An 18,732-nucleotide genomic window follows, 5' to 3' on the forward strand; every position below is an offset into this window, starting at 1 on the left:
TCAGAAGTATTCTATTTCATTGAAAAAAAAAAACCACTGGCTACACTCTATCCCTAATTTACTTTCAGCAACCACTAATCTAACTTCTGTCTCTATAGATTTGCCTATTCTGGACATTTCATATAATCAGAATCATATATCTTATAATATGTAGTCTTTTGTGACTTGTCATTCACATAGCATGTTTTCAAGAGTCATCTGTGTGGTAGCATTAAACAGATATATCATGTTTTTCTTATCCATTCATCAGCTGATTAACAGTTGAGGTATTTCCACTATGGGGTATTGAGTAAAGCTGCTGTGGACATCTGTATACAAGTTTTGTTGTGGACATATGCTTTCATTTCTCTTGAGCATTGTACACAGGGGTGAAATTCCTGAATCATATCAGTACCTCTCTAATATTTTTGAAGAACTTCCAAACTATTTTCCAAAGCAGCAACACCACTATACATTCTTCCCAGAGTGCAAGAGGGTTCCAATTTAACCATATTCTGGTTAGTACTTATTTATGTATCTGTCTTTTGATTACAGCCATTCTACTGGATGTGAGGTAGTATCTCATTGTTGTTGTTTGTTTGGTTTTTGGTACTGGGGATTAAACCCAGGGGTGCTTTACCATTGAGCTACATCCCCAACCCTTTTTATTTTTATTTTTTTTTATTTTGAGATAGGGTCTCACTAAGTTTCTTAGGGCCTTACAAAGCAAGATGCTAAGGCTGGCCTCAAACTTGCAATCTTCCTGTCTCAGCCTCCTGTCTCAGTCTCTTCAGTTGCTAGGATTACAGGCTTGCACCACCATGCCTGGCCTCATTGTTGTTTTGATTTGCATTTCTTTGATAGCCAGTGATGCTGAGCATCTTTACATGGGCTCTCTGGCTATTTGTTTATCTTCTTTTAAGAAATGTCTGTTCAGGGCTGGGGATGTGGCTCAAGCGGTAGCGTGCTTGCCTGGCATGCGTGCGGCCCGGGTTCGATCCTCAGCACCACATACCAACAAAAGATGTTGTGTCCGCCGAGAACTGAAAAATAAATGTTAAAAATTCTCTCTCACTCTCTCTCCTCTCTCACTCTCTCTTAAAAAAAATGTCTGTTCAGATTCTTTGCCAATTATAATTAGGTTATTTATATTCTTTTTAAAAATACTTTTTAGATGTTGATGGACCTTTATTTATTTATATGTGGTGCTGAGAATTGAACCCAGTGCCTCACTCAGGCTAGGCAAGTGCTCTACACCCTAGCCCAGGTTATTTATATTCTTATTATTGAGCTGTAACTGTTCTTTATATATTCTGGATACAAGTTCCTTATCAGATAAATATTTTGCAAATATTTTTTCTAATTCTGTGAATTGTATTCTCCCTTTCTTGATGATGGCCTTTGAAGCATAAAAGATTTTAATTTGATGAAGTCCTAATACCTTTTCTTATACCACCCATCCCTCATTTCCCTTTAACTATTACCTTCATTTCACTTAAATAATGGACCTGAACATCACCCAAAGCTACTGAAACTCTGCTTTCCTAAACCCCAGTGTTCTGCTCTCAGAGCCCAACCCTTCATTCTTATAGATTTCCTTCTACCTTGTTTGTATTACATCTGCTTTGCAAATCCTCTAAGACCTCCAAACTTCCAATCCCATTTTCTATTTGTCACATCTACTTCTTCCCACATCTCAACTTCTACTCTTTTCTTATCCAGCCTAGAGCTTAGAGTATAAACTCTCCACCCCCAGTATATTCTATTCATTTGCTTTATTGTATTTTTGCTACACTTCTTCCACAACCTCCAACCATATATCAATCCAACCATCCTCCTTATCTACAACAATGCTACTAAGCAGTCTTAAAAGTCATATAACTTTATATATTGATGCCACTCATGCTTCATGGTCCTTAACATCACCTGAACTCTCAATCTTGCCTTTGGTCCTTTCATTTGACCCCCTTTGTTTTCTTCCTCCATTCCCTGATGTCAAATCTACTCTTCTCCATTTCACTTATGTCATTTCCACCATACTCTTCCCTGAATAAGCCAAGATCCCATATGTTTCCTTGGTGTTGGTGATCCTCTCCTTTGAATGGCTGAAATGTCATCTCTCCAGACAGGATTTCCTTATCCTTGCTATCTTCTTTTGTGGGTTTTCTCCTAGTACTATCACATTACCCTGATTTCTTATTTCCTTTATCTGTGTTTTATGTCTGAAAAATTCTTTCTTGTGTTTCCCAAACTTCTTTCTAGCTAGAGTTAGAAATTTACTTCTCTTTCATAACATCCCATGTAGAGCTCTACTAGTAGGCTACTATTGCTTGTATATTACAATTTTGCATTCCCCTTCCAGATTCCAAACTCTTTACAGATAGGCACCATATTTATTCATCTTCAGCTTCCTCAAGATGCCCAACACAGAGCAGCACTCAAGATGCAAAGAGGGTTAGGAACCCATTTCCTATGAAACATGGGTTCTATATATCATGAATGAGAATGAAAAATTATTGGGAAATAATAATGGGGAAGCACAATATGACATGAGCTAAATTTGCTAGGCATTATTTATAACAGCAAAAAAGGAGGAATTGTCTGAACATAAGGAACTAGATAGGTAAAGTATGGTGTATCTACTCATTCGGGTTTCATGTTGCTATTAAGATAATGACATCCAACAAAATATAATAATATACAATGTACTTATGTCATGATAATGAAAACACAAATAAGCTGTACATATTAAGAAGAATGGGAGGGCTGGGGTTGTGGCTCAGTGATAGAGCACTCGCCTAGTACGTGTAAGGCCCTGGGTTCGATCTTAGCACTACATATAAATAAATAAATAAAGATCAATTGACAAAGAAAGAAAGAAAGAAAAACAACACAATTTTTAAAAAGAAGAATGGAAGAATGTAAACTAAAATGTAATGCTAAGTTTCTCATGCAGTAGATATATAGGTGCTTTTTTCTCTTTTACTTTTCTGAATTCTTCTACTTTTATCTGTGTATACGTTGCTTTTTTTATGTACTGGGGATTTAACCCAGGGATGCTCAACCACTAAGCCACAGTCCTAGCTTTTTTTATTTTTAATTTTGACACAGGGTGTTACTAAATTGCTCACTAAGTTGCTGAGGCTACCCTTGACCTTGTAATCCTCCTGTCTCAGCCTCCCACGCTGCTGGGATTACAGGCATCTACCATTATGCCAGGCTACATAGCTTTTATACTGAAATAAGTTCTAATACTTTATTTCTAAGAAAGGAATATAGTCCATTCTTTCTTTGCTTCATATAACTTCAAATATTAATTTATTGTTCAATATGCTGGAAAAAAACTGAAGAATGCAGAGTGATCTATCCAGCCTCCCTCAACAAATTAATGACACAAAAAAAATATTGTTGTAGTCCTGAGGTGATGTTTGGAAACAAAAGTAATTTCCCATAGGCTGTATAATTTTACTTCAGATAGTTTTGTATAGATACTTGGTAAAGGCTAACTGGCACTAGTAAAAATAGCATTTAAAAAGGGAAGAAGTTACAGGTGACATTTTATTCAAATGTGAGATTACAAGGAAATATCAAGGTGGGTATAGTTCACTTTAAGAAAACAAAGTATGTGAAAATTCATAAATGTTGGCTTGTTTTACAAAATGATTCACAGGAGAGTTCAAATTCTAAATTCCTCTAATCTATTTAAAATGTGATCCAACTGATAAAACTCATCAAAAAATACATTTACCAAGTGAAAGCCTGCCAAACCTGCTAAGACTTGGTTTTGATTCAGAGACCAGAACAAATACCTAATACAATAAATTCCAGTCTATCAAAGAATTGGAAAAGTACTTTACAAACAAAAAAGGATTTTTATAACTTGGATAATATGCCTTGTAGCAAACATGTTTGGATGAGAAGAAGCCACCCCAACTTTGCATTGGCTTTCAAAATGAATGATTTCAAGGAAAACTAAACCTGTTAAATAAAGGAAGAGAGAATAACTTATTTATTTATTTATTTATTTTCATTTATTTATTAAGAGAGAATATTTTAATAAAATGGATACATGTTGAAGGATGAGATGGTTTGGGTTACACAAAAAATAAGAGCTGATGTAAGGATTCCAGGACAAATAGTTTATTTGGGAGATTCCAGGAAACATCATAGGAACAGTGGAAAAGTGAGACAAAGAAGAGAATAGAAGGAAGCCACTTTTTTTTCTTTTTTTTAGTTGTTCAAAACATTACAAAGCTCTTGACATATCATCTTTCATACATTTGATTCAAGTGACTTATGAACTCCCATTTTTACCCCAAATACAAGTTGCAAAATCACTTCGGTTACACATCCACAATTTTACATAATGCCCTATTAATGACTGTTGTATTCTGCTACCTTTCCTATCCCCTACTATCCCCCCTCCCCTCCCCTCCCATCTTCTCTCTCTACCCCATCTACTGTAGTTCATTTCCCTCCATGTTTGTTATCCCATTCCCCTCACAACCTCTTAAGGATGTGTTGTCAGACAAGTTAGCATCCTGGTCAAGCACAGCTTAATGGTGTTGGGAAACTCCAGGTGACAAGATAGAGCCCCATGTGAGAAGCAAGGGCACTGCTTGAGGGCTACTCTGGTGTCCACAGACAGTCTCAAAGCAAAGAGTAGTAGTTGCTGACTGTTGGAGGGTGGCTAAGTACACACGAAAATGGTACCTGCTGAGGGCTGTGAGTGGGGCACCAAAGCATCTGCTACAGATGGCAGGAACAGGCCTAGGTATGGGTTTTAGTTTGCTTTAGTCTTTTTTCTTTTTTTTTTATTGTTAGTTGTTCAAAACATTACAAAGCTCTTGACATATCATATTTCATACATTTGCTTTAGTCTTTTTCTTCTTGGGTAGTTTTGATGATTTACATTTATGTTCAAAATTCTTTAAAGCTGATTTTCTACCAACCATCTTCTCTCGAGTGTATGTTCATTGTTCTTACGCTGATACAGAGGCTGTGCCCATGCTGCCAATACAGGCTTCTTTGGTACACTCCCTTCCTGGAAGTTGTACCTGGTTAACAGCAGGGTGGGAGCTTCAGTGTCCAAAGGACTTCATTGGGTCTGACTTGTTATTTGTTCTTCGTGGATGTGGTTGAGGACAGTAGAAAACACAGCCTGGGCTCCTATTACAGCAGAAAGGCCTGGTGGCTTCAAAGCATTTCTATGAACCACCTGATCCAGTCTTATACTTGTTGGACATGTTCCCTGGGCAAAGAACAAAAGACAAATGCAGTTAGTCACTCCAAAAGAGAAACTGGCGGTTTGTGTTCCCAGAGGACTTTGTCTCCTCCTGTTTTTCTCTCCACCCCTCATCTTCCCACATCCTCTCTTAGATGAAGTATTCTTTCCTAAGCAATTTTCAAAGTCCAAGGAATAATTGCATAGTTTGTTACGTGCAATTTATGGCATGAAAACTCTTGGCAGAGGAAGCAATAACAGAGCCAATGCCATCTTGCTCATTCTGTGCGGTTTTGTAATAAAAGGTCAAACTGCTGTCTCACGCAGAGCTCGGGAGGGCTGGGCCAACAGCTCTGCACACATCTGTGCCCTTGGTAGCTTGAAGGGTGGGGGAAGGCACACCCTTCTGGGTGTCAGGAAGCTTTGAAACTGGCTGCTTTTGGGTCTTTCCTCTCTATCCAATCACCTGAAACTAAGCCTGTCCCTGCTTGTCCTTAGTAAGGACTTTTAAAAGTGCTCCTTCCTCCAGGAGTATGTAGTGCCATGCTGGGATTCATAGCTTGGCAAGTGGGGCAAAGGCTGGATTTTAGCTCCTGCTGGGTTCCCTCTGCCAGGTATCCAAATGCAAGACACAGTTCATACACTACACATGGGAAATCTGTCTAGGACTGGAAGAAACTGTCCCTCAATCCTTACTGAGATAATTTTCGGTATGCTGAAAAAAATTATGGCTTCCATATATGCTTCAAACTCTCCGCCCAAGTCTAAAGGCTATTCCACCCCAGGCCAGTGCTACAGTCTACTCTGTGTCTCTCTTGTCTATAAGTGTTTGGTTCAGGATCCTGAAGAATTATTCTTTCCACTTCAGTCAACATCTCCTAACTCTTGCTTCCACCATAAATTCCCTGCTTCTCCATTTCAGTTAGTTTACCTAGATAATTTGTCCAGCTGTAGCAGCATCCCCACCACAAAATTACACTGCTCCACCCCCTGAAAGTGGCACCACTTTGTGGCAATTTGTCTGTGGAGGTAAATTTCCTTCAAGCTAAACAAACATAAAGCTTAAAGGCAGAGGAATGGTCAGATTTACACAGGGGTGGGGAAGGGGTATAAGAAAACCAGATGTCTTCTGGAACAAAAACAACTAAGACTCCAGCTGTGTGACTTAATTTAGTGGTTCAGATAACTGCAATGGAGGGCTACAGGCAGGGCAGGGGTGGAGGTGACAAGGAAAGAGGGGCTGGTCCCTGCATTGCATTGCACTGTTGAAGGCAAGCCAGTAGGACTTGGGTCTAGAATACAGCAGACACCAGACATGTACTAACTAGGTTCTCCTGACAGCAAGCCATCACCCTCAGGAAAGAGTTATGTGGGCAAATCAGGAAGGTGTCCTCTCAGCAGTTGGCTCCAGTATTGCTGCCTCCGACATAATCTGGGGATCAGAAAGCTACCACTGGAACCACTGACTTCAGAGTCACCCCAGACCTACTGTAACCTACATCTGCAAAACAGAATCATTCCACCATTCCTCTTTCACCACTTAAGTAAATGGATTCTGAATGTCTCCAATGACTGCATCTGATTAGTGGACCTTAAATTACACCGCTGCAAGGGAGTCTGTATTAGTTTTTCTGTTCCTCTAGACTTCTATCCATAATGGTACACTGAAAAGAAATTGAAATAGGTGCAGAATAATTATTTCTGTCATGGTTCCCCTTTTTGAAAACCTTTAATGAATCTCCATCTATATAACATTGATGAAGGGAAACAAGGCCTGGGCCCAAGATACAGCATATATCAGCAATGATTTTTGCTACAATTTGCCCCTCAAATATTCTTGTGTTAGAAACTTGGTTCCCAAAGTGGTGGTGTTGAGAAGGTGGAAACTTTAAGAGGTGGTGCCTGCTGAAGGTACTTAATTCCTTGGGAATACTACCCTTGGAAGGGATTAATATTGCTGTCATGGAGTAAGGTAGTTATGGGGAAAACAGATTGTTGTAAAAGACCAGCCTGGCCACTGAATCTCTATCAGCCTTCCTGTCTCACTTTGTGATCTCTCCCTCTCACATTCTCTCCCACCATGATGCTATCCACCACATTGTGATACAGTCAGGAGCTCCAATAACTAGAACTGAGAAGAGGCTCTCACACCTTCAAAACTATGAGCTAAACAAATCTCATTATTAAAAAATATATCCTGTCTCAGGTATATTGATAATAGCAACAGAACACAGACTAATAAAATTTACACACTATGGTCTCTAGACCCTTGGGGAGACTTGTAGACATTATAAAATGTTTTTGAACCTCCTTACTGAGGTAATTTTTGGTATACTGAAAAAAATTGTGGCTTCCATATATGCTTCAAATATGCTGCAAATTTTTCAAACATGGAAACAATTTTGAGTCAAAAAATGCAAATCACTTAAAAACTTCTCTTCCACACATCTCACTTACAGACTCCTCTCCTCTACCTAGAAAGGAAATACTGGCTCTCTCCTCTCATATTAATTCTTATTAATCAGTTAAAACTCAGGCCAAGCCACTTCCCCTGGCCTGGGGAATGAGTATGTTTTATAAAGTCAGGTTGGAATAGAGAGTTCTCATCTACACCCATGTAATATCCTGGGAAGTTATACTAATGATAATACTGTAACAAAAAAGCCAGCTTTTCTTGTCTTACTTTGTACCAGGTATATATTATTTTAACCCATTTTACAGATGAGGGAGCCAAGGCATAGAAAGGTTGCATAACCTTCCCAGAGTTACTTACTAGTCAGTGGCAGTGGCTACTCAATCCCAAGCACACTCTAGTTTCAAAGCCCATGCTCTTAGCCAATACTCTTAGCCAATACTCTTATTTCCTGTCATCCTATTATTGTACTGCTCACCATTCTACTTATCCATCCATCCATCCATCTATTTTTATCTGAATCTGTGCATCTGTCTCTTCCACAAATAACCAGTGTCTTTCTATGATGATAAAAAGTTTTTCCTCCCTACCAAATAATTGAGAATTCTGGGAATAGGGATCACGTTGCTTGATCCTTCCTTTTCTCATCCTCCACTGTGTGTTAACACAGGGACTATTTTCTCCTTCAGCAGAGAATACCAGACTAAATTACAGAGCAGGCTACAAAATTGCTACCCTCGGCTCCCTTCTTTGCCTGTTTTCTCTAAAATAGGTTCTTTCTGTTGGTTGTATAAATATAAGACAGAACCCACCACTGCTTTGAAATCACGTAGGAAAATGTATCATCAACTCCAAGCTCTGTTGGAGCAGACCTCCTAGCCAATATCCACCAACACTCCTAAGGGAAAGATGGGGTTCCTGGGAATTCCAGCCCATGCATCAGCCTTCTCATGTGAATGTTTTGAATAGTGTCACTGAAAGGAACCTGACACTTTCCAGGGAGTCAGGAGGTGTTGTCTTATCTGTGCCTCTGCCTTCATTGTTTGTTTTCCTGTCTAACACAGAAGACACTTGCCTGTGTTTCCTGTGCCTCAGTGCCTAGGAGGCTCTGCTTATACTTGCCAACAGCCCTATCAGGTAAGCTAGCTGGTCATTCTCTTTACTGGGCAATGGCTTCACACCATGGATACCCTGGAAATGCCAGTTTATCCCAGACTTTTCTCTCTTCTTTCTTCTGCTCAAACTGCTTTCTCTTCCTTTTCTAATTTAAGTGTCTGATTTCTGTTCAATCCATTTATTTGCCCTCAAAATCAGACATTTCCTTCTCCTTCTTGAAGGTAACTTGTAAAAGAAACCTTTAATCATTTTTCAATTCTGCTGTCTGGGCCCCAGTTTGAGAGACCACCCCCACCCCTGCTCTAGCAAAGGCTTGTATCCTCTGCAGGAAACAGCCAGGGAACAATTTGATGGGTCACACATGATGGCTTTGCAAATCTCTCATGTAATTTATACATCTGAAACTATCATTGCTTCCAATAAGCACACTATTTTGTCAAGATACAGAGACTGCAAGAGAGATAGAAAAGCACAACAAATATGCTTAAGAACTAGTTTTTATAACTCGATATTGTTTGAAATCATCTTAATTCCCACTCAGGCTAAATGGCCCACTCTATCCACAATCATCTTAGAGATTGTCACCTTAATCTAAGGAGAGACTGGGATGTTGACAGAACAGTGTTGCAAAGGCCCTCTAAGGAAAGCCAAGAAAAAGTTGGCATGAGTTACACAAATATTATGGAGTCAATGAGACATGGCATTTAATCCTCAGCTAATGTTGACACTGAGCAGAACACCCACAAAAGCCAAGGAGAATCTGAATTGAAAGCAATGGTTCTCAGCCTTGACTGCACAGTGGATGCCTTGGGTATTTAAAAAAATCTTATGTCTCATGCCATACCTCAGGCCAATTCAATCAGAATCTCTGGAGGTGGGTCCCAGGCATTATTACAGTTCCGGTTCCCCACTGATTTCGATATGCCACCAAGTTTGGGATTCAAGAGTTTAGGACACCTGACCCTTGTTCCCAACTACTTAGGCAGGCCCTCCTTACCACCTTCCACCATGTGTGTGAGTAGGGAGAGGGTGTGACATACCTGGTCAGACCCTTACCCAGGGCAGCCCTCTTCTGCTACCTACTCAGTTACCAAAACTACTAGACAAATGGTAGAGTTGACACTCATGTAAATGTTAAGGTTACCAGATATCAGAGCATTGAATATGGGAGAGTTGAAGCACAGAGAACAGAGACAGCAATACAAATTAAGTGGCACCTGTGAGGTCCTTATTGGCTGCTCCAAAATGGAGTGTTGACTTTGCCAATTTGATATATTGCCAGCTGATATTCAATTGAAAAAAAGACCTGGCAAGTGGCGTGGGGGGGCACAAAGGGGGCTTCTGAAGTGTCAGTCATGTTGTTTCTGGAGTTGAGTGCTGGTTACATGTGTGTGGTTTATGAAAATGTGTCCACTTACCATATGTGCACTCTGATATATGTACATTGTGCTTTAGTAAAAAGTATTTGGAATGAGAGACCCTACATTGATCACTGAAAAATGGCCTCAGGTGATAATAAAACATTTTTTAAAAAAAAACTAGCTTCTTTATAGCAGTGAGTTTGTTAATAGCCCCATGTTAGTCCATTCAGATAAAAAAAAAAACTTGGTTAAATAAATTAATGTGCAGCCATGCAATGGAATATTAGGAAGCTATTAAAACTTGTATGTTAAGGACCATGCCATGACACAGAAAAGTACTTACAATCCATTTTAAAGTTTAAAAAGCAGATTATAAAACATTGTTCTGTGATACATATTATATATTCCTATGTATTTTCCTCTACACACTTTTTTTGAGGCAGAGTTTAATATATCATGTAGGGTGGTCTTGAACTCATGGGTTCAAATGATCCTCCCACCCCCAGTCACCCAAGTAGCTGGGGCACACTGATGTTTTGTTTGGTTTGGTTTGATACCAGGAATTAAATCCAGGGGTCCTTAACCACTGAGCATATCCCCAGCCCTTTTTATTTTTTTATTTTGAGACAGGGTCTCACTAGGTTGCTTAGGGCCTTGCTAAGTTGCTGAGGCTAGTCTCAAATTTGTGAACCTCCTTAGCCTCCTGAGTCACTGGACTGTTCTAAAATAAATAACAATATTAGGCATAGTTGAGATAAGAAAGTCAAACAGAAAGAGAGTGTGCAGATAGGACCTCAGCTATTTACTAATAATTGTTTGCCCTTGGACAAGAGGCTGAACTTTGTAAATTACAAACAGCTTTATTGAGTTATAATTCACATATCATACAATTTACCTACTTTAAAGGTACAATTCAGTGTTTTTCAGAATAGTCACAGAGTTGCGCAACCATCACCAAAATCCAACTTTAGGATATTATCGTCACTCTAAAGAGAAACCTCATGCTCATTAGCAGTCACTCCCCTCACCTACTAAACTACTATCTGTATGTCTTTATTCAATAGCCTCTTTGGGACATTTTCTATAAATGGAATCATACAGTATGCTTTTGTGTGTCTGGAATCTTTTCCTTAGTATAATGTTTTCAAGGTCATTCACATTGTAGCAGGTATCATTTTTAGTGTCAAATAATATCCCATTGTATCAATGTACTCCAGTTTCCTTGTCCACTCATCAGTTGATGGATATTTGGGTTGTTTCCATTTTGGGGCTATTATGAATAATGTTGGTATAAACCTTCATGTACAAATTTTTGTGAGGATGTATGTTTTCATTTCTCCTAGGTATATACCTAGGAGTGAAATCACTGGATCATACAGTAACTATAGCCTTTTGAGGAACAGCCAGATTGCTTTTCAAAGCAGAGGTACCATTTTACATCTGGCCCACTGCAGTGTATGAAGTCTCCAATTTCTCCACATCCTCATTAATACTTGTCACTGTTTGTCCTTTCTTTTTATTATAGACATCCTAATAGGTGCTGAGTGATGTCACGTTGTGGGTTTATTTAGAATCATACTTTTTCTTCTTTTTTATACATGCTTATTTTATTGTCTTATTTAAAGTCTACAACATGATGTTTTAACATATGTGTATATAATGAAGTTATTAGTATAGTAAACCAAATTCACCATCACATAGTCATATTTACTTCTGTGTGTGTGTATGTGAAGAGCACCTAAAATCTACTCTGTAATTTCTACAACCCAATACAACATTATTAACTGCAGTCCTCAAGTTCTCATGCTGTTTTGATTTGCATTTCCCTGATAACCAATGATATTGAGCATCTTTTCATGTGCTTATTGGCTATTTCTGTATCTTCTTTGAAGAAATATTTATTCAGATTCTTTTCCCAATTTTTAGTTGGGTTATTTATCATTTTATTATTGAGCTGTAAGTGTTCTTTATATATACTGGATGCAAATGCCTTATATGATTTATAAATAGTTTTACCCATCTGTGGATTGTATTTTACATTTTCTAAAAATAGTTTTTTAGTTGTAGATGGACACAATATCTTTATTTATTTATTTATTTATTTTTATGTGGTGCTGAGGATGGAACCCAGTGCCTTACTCATGCAAGGCAAGAGCTCTTCCATTGGGCTATAGCCTCAGCCCCTGTATTTTACATTTTTGATGGAATTTTTTGAAGCACAAAAAAATATATTTATTTATTTATTTCCAGTGCTGAAGCTACATCCCCAGCCCTTTCTACTTTGTTGCGCATGCTAGGCAAGCATTATGCTACTGAGTTATAACCCTGGCCCCAAAGTTTAAAAAAAAATTATACCAGGGTGTACCCAGTGGTGCTTTAGCACTAAGCTACCTACAAAGCCTTTTTATTTTTAACTTTGAGACAGGGTCTTGCTAAGTTTCCTAGTCTGGCCTTGAACTTACAATGCCTCTACCTCCCAAACCATTGGGATTACAGGAGTGTACCTCTGTACCTGGCAAAATTTTTAATTTTGATGAAACCCAGTTTAATTTTTCTAGAGTTGCTTATGCTTTTGGTGTCACATCTAAGGAGGATTACAGAACCGCATCTTTTAAACTCTGTCCTCTTGAAGCCAATCTCAAAGCCTAGCATATAGCAGACACAAAGTAATTGAGAAATGAGATGTCATATCTTTCTTTATCTGACCTTGAAGATTAATTAGGCACTATATTAGTTCTCTATTGCCATGTAAAAAATGGTCTCAATTTAGTGGCTTAAAACTGCAAACATTTTATTTTATTAATGATTTGGTGGGTAGTTTGGGCAGATCATCTAATCTGGGTTGGCTCATGCATCTGTGTTCAGTTTGCAGGTTGGCAGGTGGTTGGATGATCTAAGATGACCTCATTCCCAAGTCTGGTGTTATTGGATGAAATGCCTTAGTCTTTTCCATGTAGCCTTTTGCCCTCTGGTAGGATACCTCAGTCTTGTTTACCTGGTGGTCCCAAATTCCAAGCCCAAACTTCAATACTCAAGCATTTTTAAAGTCTCTGGATCACATTTACTTATGTCCTATTGACCAAAGCAATTCACATAGCTTATCCCAAACTTAAGGAATAAAATGGACTCTAGCTCTTACAAGAAGGAAAGATTTGTGGCCATTTTTGAAATCTAACAGAAACATCTTCTATGTATCCAGCACTGTTAGGCTCTTTTGGAAGATATAAACGGAGATCCTCTCCTCCTTTCAAGCAATCTACAAAATTACTATAGACATCTATTCATTCAAAAAATATTTAATGAATATTGTCTCAGTCTACTTTGTGCTTCTATAGCAGAATTCCACAGACTAGGCAATTTATTATGAACAGAAAATTATTTCTCACAGTTCTGGAGACTCAGAAGTTCAGGATTAAGGGGTAACATCTAGGGAGGGACTTCTTGTTGTATCACCCTTTGCAGAAGGCAAGAAGGTGGCACAGGGGAAGAAGGCCAAACTTGTCCTTTCACAAGGAATCCACTCTCATGATAACAGCATAATCCATTCAAGAGGGCAGAATCCTTATGAACTAGTTACTTCTTAAAGCCCTACCTTTTAATATTGTTACAATAGCAATTAAATTTCAACAAGAGTTTGGGAGAGGACAAAAAAAACCACAAATGAACAAATATCTACTATGTGTCAAGCACAGTTCTGGGCTCTTAATATAGTTCAATGAGCAGAACAAAGATTCTAACTCCTGTGGAATTTACATTCTAATAAAAAATATAATATGAAAAATTGAGAACAGACTTCCAACAAATTGTTCTGGTAGTAATAAAAAACTTCTTTGATCTCACCTACTTACAGTAAGATTCAATCCAGGCCAGGCGTAGTGGTATATGTCTGTAATCCCAGCAACTCGGGAGACTAATGCAGGAGGATTGTGAGTTCAAAGCCAGCCTCAGCAATTTAGCAAGGCCCTAAGAAACTCAGTGAGACTGTGTCTCTAAATAAAATATTTAAAAAGGACTGGGGATGTGGCTCAGTGGTTCAATGCCTGGTACCAAAAAAAATTCAATCCAGTACTTAGTCCTTGGGATAAGAAGGGAAATAGAAATACCCTAAGAACACATGGCAAAGAGATAGATGGCTGCAAGAGCTCATAAGAAACAAAAACAGACTGCTATAGAAAATGGAATTTTGTTTTTATAATTTAAAAGTGGGTTTATATCAGTCAGGCTCAACCAAAGAAATATAGTTAGCAGAAGACATAAAGATATTTGTTGCCAGGAATTATCTTATGTAATTGTGGAACTGGTGAGGAAAGTATGAAATCCATAGGGCAGGCTGTCAGAAAGGACAGGCTAGACCTCTTGAGCATGAGCTGAACCTGCAGTCTACACAAAGGATTTCTTCTTCTAGGAAACATCAGCTCTTAAACCCTTCCACCTGATTGAATCAGGCCCTCCCCGATAATCCAGGATAATCTCCTATACTTAAAGTCAATTGATTATGGACTTTGATCACTTCTACACAATACCTTCATAGCAACACCTAGATGAGTGTTGAATTTAATCACACGGGACTATAACCTAAGCATGTTGACATGTAAAACTGACTAATTCAGTGAATATACTAAGTGGGTGAATATACTCTTAATGGGTGAATTATATGCTATGTGAGATATATCTTAATAAATGTGGGCTTCTTTGAAAAAAAAAAGTCTTATTATGAATGTGTTGATTCAGCCTGGGAAGTCAGAACAGAGGTTGTAATGCATGAGAGACCGGGGCTAACTCACTCTGAGCCTCACACAGTTCTATTCTCTCAGCTAGAAATTGGAGTCATTTCTCCAAGGCTTCCTTGCTGCCTCTGTGCTACAAACTAAAGTTCACATTCCCTAGCCTGTCACCAGAGGAAGCAGATCTGGGAGAGCTGAAAAGCTTTGTCTATAGTAAGAAGTCAAGAGGCTCCTCAGGCCCATGGGCTGGTTTTGTGACACAGGACCTGGTGACACCTAATAAAAACCAGGTCACCTCCAATTATCTTTCTGTCTTCTCTGTGCTCAAGTAGCTCTGGCCTGTAGTCAGTTATTAGAGCTCAGCTACAGAGACAAATAAGTAAGTGTGGTGAGGGCTAAGTGTGTTCCAAGGATTTAAAGCAGGGTGAGATCATTCTGGTCAGGAATAGCTTAAAGGAGGCTCTTGGGAAAGGAAGGATGAACAAAACATGAGTGAAAATGGGTCAGCAAGATACACATCAGAATTGGGAACAAATAAAAAGCTAGAGGAGGAAGAGGCTGGGCTGACTGTAACAGAGTGTTCTGGAGAGTTTGGTCAGGTTCAGGAAGGTGGGAGCAGGGCAGGAAGACTCTTGAAGGAATGGTATTGCATGCAAGAAAATGCATATCTTAAGGGGTGGTCAAGATAGTCCCCTGGTGCCAGGGAAGAAAAGATGGTGACTTCTGTTGTATTTAATTAGTTCTAAGGAATCTCATTTAGTAGGTAATACTAAGATTGATGCTGTCCTCTTTCCCTATTTTTAGGCCAGACAGTCACAAGACAAGAACAATACTGAAGTTATCTTGAAGACAGGAATTCCTCCACTGAGAAGAAAAGACTCATCATTTGCTTTTTTTCTTCTGCCTGGTTAAAGTGAGCTTACAGATTCTGGTATACAGTTACAATGAAACCAATCCTCACCAAAAGCAACAGTGACTTTGGACAATCCTACAAAGAAGTATTGAGAAAGCAAGAATAAGCAAACAATCAGAAAAATGTGAGGTTTTTCCTTTTGACAACACCAACAAATGTGGCATTTCTCCTCCTTCCAGAACATTCCTTGTCTACCACAGTTAAGTCAAAATAATGACAATCTGCCCTTCCACCACAGCAGCCATGGCTCCATGCTACCACATAACCATAAGCTTCAAAAAGAACCATAAAACGACCAAGAACATGAGGAAGTCCCATTTGCTGCTGCCTCCCCAAGCACACCAAATTCACACAGAGCTTGATCTGAGAGGTTGTGGCTTTGCCTCTAACAAGTAGTGCACCATGAAGCTGTGTAAGGTCTCCAAGGATAAATGGACTGTCAAATTTATCAAGAAAAGGATGAGGACCCACATTCATACCAACAGGAAGCAAGAGTAGCTGAGCAAATGTCCTGGCCACCATCAGGCAAGTAGCTGGAAAGGACTGAGTACCTTCTAATAAAACTTTTACAGAATAAAAAAAGCAAAGAACAAAAACCAATGACCATCTATTCATATATGGAAAAAGGTTTCTCAAAGAATTTTAAATCATTCAGGTACCTGTTGGAAATATGGAAATATTTAGCTTACCCAAGGTATAACCTTAATATATTGTTAATGATAGGATGTCTTTTATAAATAAATTATTCATATAATGAAAGGCATACACTAAAATGAAGATGCACACACACAAAAAAAATGGAGTTTGTTGCTTTGAGCAATAGGAAGCCTTTTTTCAAAGATGATTACATTCTCTGATGGTCATTGTTCTCATATGGGCAATTCCCAGAGAAGCAGTCCTGGAGACAAAGATTTGAGGGCAAATAGTTTTAATTAAGAGTTGCATCCAGGAAGTACTGGCAGGGAAGTGGGAATATGAAACAGATGGGGAAGAAAATTAGTATAGAACATGTTAGTGATGAGGTTATCACTGTGGGCAACTAGGGTAACTAAAAACTGGTGTAGATTACCCTAGAATATTCTCACCCTGCAGAAAAGGAAAAGAGTCAGTCACATACCAGCTTCTGCCATCATAAACCAAGAATCACTCCTGAGGCATTTACTTCCCATTATTCCCTGTGCTTGGGCAAGCCCAAGAAAGTTCTCAGACTGGGAGTCAGGGGCTTAGAGGAGGGCATTATTGGCATGCATGGGAATGATGATGGCCAAGGTTTATGGATGGCATCCACAATACCTGCCATCTGGACTTATTGATGGTTTGAATTTTTACAATAAGCAGCATTTATCATCTATCTTATTATTCTTTCATTTTGAACTTTTAACTTATACCAGTGAGCTGATGCATGAGGGTCCTGAAAGCCTTAGAAATAGTATGTAATCAAAGTCAGAAAAACATCCCAGGTAGCCTCTTCTGTACTTTTTGGGACCATCTCATTGTGAAGGATCTCCTGTGCTATTGATAGACACAGAAAAGTAGTTTTTATAAGATGTTGCTTGGGGCTCAACACCTAACATTGCAACAGAAAGGGAGACTAAGGGTTCTCAGAGTGGTTCTAAAAGGTTCAGAAAGTTCAATTTGCTTAGGAATTAAACTAAACACCCAGTTTATCCCTAGTTCAGAAGTCAAGTTAATTTAATACCAGGTGTGTCCTAAGGGATCAGTCTATTTGTGAGTTGCAGTAGGCTAACCCAGAGAGGTCTGAGCAGTAAAGAAGACAGTTTGAAGGTCTCCAGCATCTGGACTTTGCCCACAACCTGCTTATGCTAAAGCCATCTGTCTACCAAACAGGTCCTTGCATGTACTATGCTCTAATATTTGTGTTTGAAGAGATAAATAAGCCCCACTCAATTGGTCAACTGCGCTGGTGCAAGGAGTAGCACTTTGTACCCAGTATACAAGAGAGGGACTGTCCTTTGGAAATGGATTTCTTCAAAGGGAGTTCCAAAGCAGGGTGGAGAGGCAGCCAGAGTCACTGGGGCTGGGAGTCTCACCTGCCACCTAGGGCAGGCCTGTTCTATGATTAAGAAAACTAGGCAGCTAGATACAGAGTAAAACACAAGGCTGCCCCAAATGACATGTCCCCATTGACAATGGGTTTTTATTAGAGGCAGCAAAGAGACAGCTGAAGGCTATTTCTATTCCTTCCATCACTAAGGGGAGATGAACAGAAAAAGAGGCAGAAAGGGGAGTTAGGAGGGTGTTGAAGATAGGTCACCATTTCCAGATTTACTTTAGTTGCTTCATCATAAGAATGGCTTATGAGTTATTGCTCAGAGGATCCACATTAAAACAGTGCTATCAATAGTATATTAATTCAGGCAAATGGAACAATTGATACCTTGGTACTGAAGAGAACAGCTACAAAAATACTTTAAAACAGACAGAATGTTAGTGGGAAGGAGCAGGAGTGGGCAACATGGAGGCAAAAATCTGGGAACTAATAATAGTTTGTGTATGGTAGGGCACCAGACAGTTTTATGAACTTATTTACATTTCATCCTCACTGTAACCCTAAAGATAGGTAATATTAGCTCCATTTAACAGATGAGGAAACTGAGTCATAGAAAGGTAAGATAACTAGCTGTGTTAATTCATGAGGTCCTCCATGAAGCACAGGCCAAGAAGGGATTAGATGTGTAAGAGATGACCCTGAAGGGCTCAGAGGGAGGAGCAAGGGAAGGAAGGGTACACCTCCAGATGGTAATGCCATCTGATATCAGATGCCAGTCTGATCCTTGTGGAGAATAGAGGAAATAGGATTGGGAAGAAAGAGTCTTGGGCTGCAACCCAGCTCTAAGAAATCCTTGGTCTGGCCTCAAGCCAAAGTTGTCCACTGGAAGAATCCTGCATCTCTTAGCCCTGTTAGTACCCTGGCTGTGCTCAGACATCAGCTGGGAACAGCCCATGAGCAGCATGGCCTGAGCAAACATGCACCGGTGGCC

General features: G+C 39.2%; 1 protein-coding gene across 1 annotated transcript in view; it reads right to left on the minus strand.

Moving 5' to 3' along the window:
• Positions 1–4,848: 4,848 nt before the first annotated feature.
• The window catches only part of LOC101977123 (transcription factor SPT20 homolog), a 52,612-nt gene continuing 38,728 nt past the window's right edge, over positions 4,849–18,732 (minus strand). Inside the window, exon 2 of the mRNA XM_078035015.1 lies at positions 4,849–5,230. Within this exon, the coding sequence (XP_077891141.1) occupies positions 5,187–5,230 (44 nt within the window). The 3' untranslated portion in view covers positions 4,849–5,186. The remainder of the gene's footprint in view (positions 5,231–18,732) is intronic.

This window comes from Ictidomys tridecemlineatus, chromosome X (genome assembly GCF_052094955.1).
Source record: "Ictidomys tridecemlineatus isolate mIctTri1 chromosome X, mIctTri1.hap1, whole genome shotgun sequence".
Taxonomy (NCBI): Eukaryota; Metazoa; Chordata; class Mammalia; order Rodentia; family Sciuridae; genus Ictidomys; species Ictidomys tridecemlineatus.